Genomic DNA, 7,871 nt, shown 5'->3' on the forward strand with positions numbered 1-7,871 from the left:
CACTTTGGGTCCCGACCCCAACTTTGGGAAACACTGATGAACACTGAGATGTCACATAATGTTTCTGTTTCTACTCCAGGACGTCCATTCACTCTCACCACTTCAGCTCCCTGACAAACCTGTCTCAGCTTTGATTGTCATGACCTCTCAGCCAGTCCAAACTGGGCTACATTAAGGTCATACATATTTCATGTGGTATCCCACTTATCTGACAGAGATTTTCTCTCCTTTTTATTTATTTATTTTCTTGTGATTTGAAATCACGCCCCATACTTTATTAGAATCTCAGAGTGCCTCCGGTTTGTGGTCAGATGGGTTGAATGTTTTATTCATGTCCTCTGAACATCTGCTTGTCTGGGTGTCAAAAAAAAAAAAAGAAAAAAAAAAGAAAGAAAATCATCAGACTCCCAGTGGACTCCTGCCTGACTGGCTGTAAATGAACTCCGAAGCTGAGACTGAAAACAACCTGTCAGAGCTCTCCACCACCAGAGGAAACTCTGAGGACGGTGAGCCGTGTAACGAAGATCCTGTGCCGGACACGGCTGATGGAAATCAACTCTGGACACTTTTTTTTTTTTGCTTTCTATCTCCTCACTTAAATACAATATTTAGAGTCTGATTCAGATTGTGTGAACGTGTTAAAAAAGCTCTCGACACAAGCTGATTTGCTTTTCCCACAGCTTTTCTGGGTGAGTTTTGACACTGTTGTTCATGCTGGCTCCTGGTCGACAAGTCTCCCTGAGTCACTGGAGGTTTGAGCCAACTGGAGGGAAAGAGCCTTGACCGCTAACAAGTGCTCACTGACTCATAGCCGCCACAGTATGTCCCACTGTGTGCAGGCATGTGTGAGTGAGCTCCAGAGTTTTATATACTGTTCAGTTATATACTTYTTCTATTTATCACGCTTCCCACAGAAAATGTGTCCTTTTCARAATTGAGAATGGACCTTAGCTCACATGCACCGCCCTTCAAACCTGTTGTTGGCTGTAAAAAAATGTTTTGATTCGACTACATTAAACTGAACACAAGAGGTGAATTAAATCTATTAAAACAACATTAAACACTTAAAAAAATACAAGATTAATAATAAAAAAGCTAATTTGTTCATTGAACTTGTAACAAACAGAACTGAAGCTTTATTAAGAGACAGTTCATTCAGAGGTTTTTAAACTGGGGTTCCAGGCCCCCCAGTGATCCATCTGCAAAGCTGTAGCTTAAAGGCCCACAACAAATTGTTGATTTTGGTTTTAACAAACACGCTAAACCAAACTTTTTTTATTCCTGTGGCTTTTAGGGGTTGAAAAGGCAGTGAATTATTTTTAAATCTGCATGAGAGTTTATGAGGAAGTCCCTGGAAATGTTTCACCCTTGTAAGACCCCAGACCCAAAAGGTTTGAGAACCCCTGYAATAGAAGATGCATTTAAGTTTTTGTGCTTCTTTGTCTGTACTCTTATGTTTTATGAACGACACAAATTTAAATGCAAGTTTAAGAACCTAATCACCGATTAACCTTTATAAATCCCCAGAGGTGTATAAAGTACTTGACAAAAATACTAAGTAAAAGTTAAAATACCTCAAAGGTGGCATATCGTTCAAAATCCCCTTTTTAACCATTAAATATATTTTATTGTATGCTTGGAGTTTAGGAATGGAGAAAATTTGAATTTATTCTCTCCTGGTGCTGCACAGGTATCTTTATATTCTGTTTGGATCATATTATTCAGTCTGTTCAGTTGTTTTTTTCTATTTTCTATGACGTTTTCGGAACTATTAAGTTGAATTACTTGCGATGAAACTGCCAAATAAAGTCTGGACTTAACTACATTTTGGTCATTTTTTTTCTCCTGGGTCAGACTCTGGCTCCAACATGTMAGACTGGATGGACAAGCCTTCCATTGTTGACATATTTTATTCAATTTGGGTAACAAAATATTTCTGCACTGCTAGAAAACTGTACCCCCCCCCCCCCCCCACATCTATCAAACTGGAGTGGACCGGTCTGGAAGCTGGAGGGGGGCGGGGCTTGAAGCGCCTTAAAGTAACAGTATCAAAACCAGGCACACATTAGAAAAGAGGTGAAGGAGGTGCTGGTTAAGTAAGAATAAGGATTGCAATTCCAATTGCATTGTAATTACACTTTGTAAAGACCCCAAATGAAYGATTTATATGTGAAAAGGAAGGATTTAAAAGCATATGTCCACTATAACAGAAAAGGATTTTGGTAAAAAAAAAAAAAAAATTTCACTGAAAAGTCATAAAACTGCTCACTTTAATTGGGAAAAGTAAAGTAAAAGCACTTTTAYCTTTACACCAAGAAATGACGTGTTTAGTTTACTTAATCAGGTTGTGTCAACTGGTTCCAGTAAATCAAGTTGGATAAATGTAATACATACTCAGTTTGGTTTAGTGGAACCATAACAAGTAAATTCAACACTTTTTTAGAGCAACAACTCCTCATGATGAGTTCAGTCATATTTAAATTTGGAGCCTGTAACTAGATGTTTAATTTATTTTAAAGCTTAAATGACAGCATCATTTTTATGTTTGAATGTAACAAAATAAAAGTAAAAGTTACCATAAAAATACTTGGTACAATTACAAATCCTCAGAAGAATTACTTAAGTAAAGTAAATTTACTTCATACACCTCTGTAACAAAATTTTATAAAAGAAAATAGCTCTTTAGGTGTTTATTTAACTTATCAAAAAACTCAAACTGTATATCATACAGCAGCACTGAATCTAAATAAATGAAATAACCTTTGGCGTTTTATCTAATTTCGAATTTTTTAAAAAAAACTCAAGAACGGGACAATCATATTTCTAACAGGTTTTCTGCTTCTAACATGTTTTTCTTTATCGTCAACTTTGATTTTGAAATTGTGGTGCTTTATTTTTTCTAACGCTGTGGCATTTTGTCTATATTGTTTTCAACCCAAGGCCACAGATTAAACTCTCAGGAGAACAACAGCAACAAAATGCTGAAAAACCGGATGAGTTCCATCAACTTGAGTTCAGTTTTGTTTATAAAGAAACACACCAATTCTTAACAAAAGTCATGCCAGTGCACTCCACAAAAGAGTAATCCAAATCTTTGAATCCGTTTCAGATCCAAGATTCAAAACCATTGGAAAAAAWTAAGAGCAACGAAGCTGATCGAGTGATATTTTCTTGATACGATGTCAGTTTGTGGCACTCATTTTCCTTTCCTCCCTTTTTCTACACGAACACAGATTTCTGCCCAAAAAGGGTGTCAATGCCCTCTGCATTCCTGAGCACAAATTTCTCCTCCTCCTCCACCTCGTCATCATCATCCAAACAGCTTCCCATCTTCTCTGCCCCAAACATTTAGTTCTCAGAACTAGATTTACATCATTATGCTGATATTGTTTCTTCTATAACAGCTGTTGCTGGATTCCAACTAATTAAGTCATTCCATCCTGTTTCCCCTGTAAATGACCCAGCATTCATTTCTTTAGATGTGTGGATTCATCCTTCAAAGCCCAGCTCCAACTGGCTCCATTCTGCTCAGTGGCTCTATAGATTTTCTCCAAATGATAAATTGGACACGGGGAGCCATTGAGATGTGACCTTTTGTCTTGGATGGACCTAATTACGCCCAGGTTGTTTGGATAAGCCCTATAATAACATGTTGTGGGGTGGGACGTTAAAACAATCAGCAAGGGACTAAGATGACCATCTCCTTTAACGCCACAAACCTATTGGCTAAAATAAAAAAAATAAAATAAATAAAAAAGCAATCAGAGCTTCAGAGTTGCACGAGTGTTTGGATGTTGTTCACTCATTTGACTGAAGAAACGGCGCGGCTCCATCCCATCCATCACCTCCACCCCTCCCCTCGCTGCTCAAATCCAGAAGCGCTTCGTTTCTAGTCCAGTCTCTCCTTTGGCTCCGCTTTAAGCAGGAATTTACAGAAAAGCTGCGGGTCTACAGAACCCAGACTTTAGGTCTCAAGCTACCAGGACGTCTCCTGGGTTTTCTTGGCGCTGTGAGAAGGTGGGGATGAGCCAGCTGGACGGATTCTATAAGGGGTAAAAAAYAAAGAGAAAACAAAAGTTGTGGATGCTTACTTTTACGCATGAACATTTAATGGACTTTTTCACCTCTAAAGGTCGTAGCGCAGCTAGAGAACAGGTCCAATTCTTTCTTTTGCAAACATMTCGCCCGCCAGCAGGCTGGAAGACCATTCAATCAGGAGATCACCGCGGATCCGCAGAGCGCAGATGATCGCAACTGGTGTTTGTGGCGTCGCGCTGGTGCTGGTGTTGGTGGTTCTGATTCCCGTCATGGTGAACTCCGCCGGAACCCCTGCCCGCTACGAGATGCTCGGATCTTGTCAGATGGTGTGCGACTCCCACGGGACCGCGACGGCGGCCACGGCCAAGGCCACCAGTCCGATCAAAGACAACCGGCTGGTGCAGTCGCTGCCGACGTTCATCCAGGGCCCGCAGGGAGAGCCCGGGCGCGTCGGGAGGATGGGGCCCAGGGGTCCGGTCGGAGAGCCCGGACCACCGGGACCGGCTGGTCCTCCCGGGGAGAGGGGCCCGCCCGGGCTACCGGGCCCACCCGGATTACCGGGAGCCAACGGGCCAACCGGTGCCATCAGCGCAGCCACCTACAACACCGTGCCAAAGATCGCGTTTTACGCAGGGCTGAAGAAACAGCACGAGGGCTACGAGGTGCTGAAGTTTGACGACGTCGTCACCAACCTTGGCAACCACTACGACCCCTCAACCGGAAAATTCACCTGTTCGATCCCCGGGATTTACTTCTTTGTTTACCACGTGCTGATGCGAGGCGGAGACGGCACGAGCATGTGGGCTGACCTCTGCAAAAACAACCAGGTGGGGAGTTTATTTATTTATTTATTTATAGTAAACAAATTAGCTTTAACTTGTTTTAACAGTTTGCACGATTAAAAGGTCCAGTTTGGACTTCGCGCGTTTTTACGCATGGGATGTCTCCACGCAAACGAATCTAAAACAATGAAAGTTCCCAGAAATGCGGATAAATGTTACTCTATAAACTGAGTCGACTGATCAAACTGCCCACTGTGCAGATCTAATGAGAAGCATTGTGATTAAACGTATCTTCCAGGTGAGAGCCAGCGCCATCGCCCAGGACGCAGACCAGAACTACGACTACGCAAGCAACAGCGTCGTCCTGCATCTGGAGCCCGGGGACGAGATCTACATCAAGCTGGACGGCGGGAAGGCGCACGGAGGCAACAACAACAAATACAGCACGTTCTCCGGCTTCATGCTGTACGCTGACTGAAACACGAGCTGAAAGGAAAGGACAGGAAAGAAAGAAAGAAAAAAAAAAGGTGCCGCTCTGCTTAAAGCTTGCTTCACTTGCACCTTCTTTCCAAGACAGTTCTCACCGTTTCTGTTGAAAATGATTGAAATAGGGAGGAAGTCGTGCAAAAAAACAACTATTTAACAAGGAAGAGCTGACAGTGTAATCCCAAGTTTTCATTTTGTAATCAGCAAAGTTGTCAGATTGATTCATGTGGCTCTGAATGAACTGTTATAGGCTTTACAAATTAATCACCAACTGTAGCTGCTGTGGTACCATACTGTATACTGACTGAGTGTAAATTGAAGGTTCAATGTGTTATTTAGCACTCAATTATAGATGCTTATAATATATTCACAGTTCACAGTGTTAGTCCATTTGTGTATTTTTTTTTCTTTTTTTCAAATGTCCTAATTGTTGCAAAAAGCTGTGATGATGCATGTTTTTTTAATGACATCTTAACACTGTGCAGCATCTAATATTGAAGCACAAGCACAAAGTGAACACTGCAAGTCATTTTGTGTGTGTGTGTGTGTGTCAACATCTGGTTTAGGCAGCAGGGTAGCCTGGTGGTTTGTCACAAAAACCGGACAGTACCGCTGAGCTCCCTCCTCTGCAACATTCACCGAGCCGCTCGCAGAACCGTCTCCTCGATGAGAATCGCTGTAAGCAAAAAAATTTTTAAAAAGTGTAAAACTAAAAAATAAAAAAAAAATAAAAAAGCCTCTGGCTCACTTTGTAAAGATTAATCAAAGTTATGCAGTTGTTCCACGGGTTCACAGTCATCCGTGGCCATCACGCCATTGATCATGTGTTGAAGTCACCCTGTGAGGCCACCTGTTCCCAGATGAGAGCAGGACGCGTCCTTCATCTGTGCCAGGCCCCCGCCAGCCTCCCGTAGACACACAGAGACACCCAGCGAGGGGCGACGGGACAACTCATCCAACACAACGTGTCAAAGATCCGAGCAGCATACTGATTACTAACCAGCCTCGTTATTTTCCCCCCCGCCAGACAACGCGTTTGCCCAGATGTCACAAATAGCAAGAGAGAAAGTGATGATGTTTAAATTGAAACGGTTTCTGCGGCACCGTATGTGTGAGCACCACTGCGGGGTGAAAATGGCTTTCTTCTGTTGTATCCACCACCTCGACCCCATACAGTCAAGACCCCTCCAAAAAAAAAAGAAAACGTCAAACGTGAGACCCGACAAATCTCTAAGTTTTCCCGTAAATAATCTGCTAACAAGGTGACAAACAGATGATTGCAAACTTAAATTTAGCTTTTAATTAATGGCATCGAGAAAAATGTCTCAGCTGGATAAAACAGCTGCGGATCATCATTTTCCCAATGAAAAAGATGAAGCTACAAGACACTTTGTTGAAAAAGACGCATAAAAATTAGACATTTATTCATTAAGGATTAAGACACCCAATGTCTCATTGTTATTAAATGAGTCTGTTATTGCAAAGATCTCAAAGTGTTCATTGTGAGATGTTGAATAGTCACATGAAAATAAAATTCAAGTTCCATAAAATCACTTTTGATGTGCCTTTTTTTTTCCTTGCTCTTTCTGGAGGTGGATTGTGGGGTGGGGTTTATTTAAAGGTCAGCCAGCGTTTAGGGTTGTCGATAAGGATTTTGTCCACCTGGTGCTGTGAGATGCCCCTCGTCAGCATCTTCGGCACGATGTTCTTCAGGATGTGAGCGTAGCCGTGGCCGCCGAACTTGGTCAGGCGATGTTTGGTGTGGATGTCGTGCGCCATCAGCAGCTTGTCCTCGTAGCCCTCCTTCACGAGAAAAGCCAAACTGGAAACACAAGCATTGACACACGCCTGTCATAAATACGACAAAGTGAATGTATGGGGAGATCTATGTGCAGAAAGAGCTAAACACCTGATGAGAATAAAAGGTATCATATCACTGAATATGTTTAAGGGAAAAAAAAACCTCTAATAAAAAACGTTTTCTGAGAGCAGTGTCACGCACGCCTTCACTCTCTGGCTGTCGCTGGGCATGTCCACTTCCAGGTTAAACGGGTAGTTCAGCACCTCCACTCCGAACAGGTCATACTCCAGGTAGCTCCCCAAGTTTGCAAACTCAAGCAGCTCGCCTTCGTCGAATAAAGTCCTGCAAAAATCAAACAAATCGCTGACTGATCCAAGCGCCTGAGGAAGGGTGGGTTTTTACAGTGAAAGCTAACACAGATCTTTAAAACTGATTGGGCACTGATTGGTGGACCTGATGGATAGAGCTTCACCAGAGCTAAACAACAAAAGAAATCTGAAGCTCCTATGTGTAATAGTTTTTGAGCAATAACCCTTTTTGTTTTTCCAGATACCCCTTTTTTCAGATGAATTGGGGGGTCCGGTGGGACCCCCCGGACCCCCAATTTAGACTTGGGCTAAGATCAGCTCTTTAGCATGTGATCTTATCTTATCCCTGAACGCTGTATTCCCTTCTTCTCATATGTTCATCACTCTTTCTCTCGTCTAGATTATTTTTTAGTCAGTAAATCATTACTAACCAACATTTTGAACAGTGAAATTTAC

At 42.2% G+C, this 7,871-nt stretch overlaps 2 protein-coding genes across 3 annotated transcripts in view; one reads left to right on the forward strand and one right to left on the reverse strand.

Moving 5' to 3' along the window:
- The first annotated feature begins 2,770 nt into the window (after positions 1-2,770).
- Positions 2,771-5,346, forward strand: c1ql3b (complement component 1, q subcomponent-like 3b). Its single transcript, XM_014029199.1, has 3 exons — positions 2,771-4,052; positions 4,193-4,865; positions 5,119-5,346. The coding sequence occupies exons 1-3, from the start codon at positions 4,024-4,026 to the stop codon at positions 5,296-5,298; spliced, it is 882 nt and encodes a 293-aa protein (XP_013884653.1). The 5' UTR covers positions 2,771-4,023; the 3' UTR covers positions 5,299-5,346.
- Positions 5,347-6,710: 1,364 nt separating this feature from the next.
- pter (phosphotriesterase related) overlaps positions 6,711-7,871 on the reverse strand; it is a 4,453-nt gene continuing 3,292 nt past the window's right edge. The window contains exons 4-5 of one of the 2 annotated variants that reach the window (XM_014029177.1): positions 7,309-7,449; positions 6,711-7,128 (exon numbers count right to left, since the gene is read on the reverse strand). In XM_014029177.1, the coding sequence (XP_013884631.1) occupies positions 6,918-7,128; positions 7,309-7,449 (352 nt within the window). In that variant the 3' untranslated portion in view covers positions 6,711-6,917. Of the gene's footprint in view, positions 7,129-7,269; positions 7,450-7,871 lie in introns of both variants that reach the window. The other variant, XM_014029186.1, reaches the window with a different exon arrangement.

The sequence above is a fragment of the Austrofundulus limnaeus genome, unplaced genomic scaffold (assembly GCF_001266775.1).
Source record: "Austrofundulus limnaeus strain Quisiro unplaced genomic scaffold, Austrofundulus_limnaeus-1.0 Scaffold6, whole genome shotgun sequence".
NCBI lineage: Eukaryota > Metazoa > Chordata > Actinopteri > Cyprinodontiformes > Rivulidae > Austrofundulus > Austrofundulus limnaeus.

Excerpts from the sequence above, each read along its gene's own strand:
- c1ql3b (XM_014029199.1), top strand. The coding sequence starts at position 4,024 with ATGAGCCAGCTGGACGGATTCTATAAGGG. Across the intron at positions 4,866-5,118 it reads ACCTCTGCAAAAACAACCAG|GTGAGAGCCAGCGCCATCGC; the intron begins GTGGGGAGTTTA and ends CGTATCTTCCAG.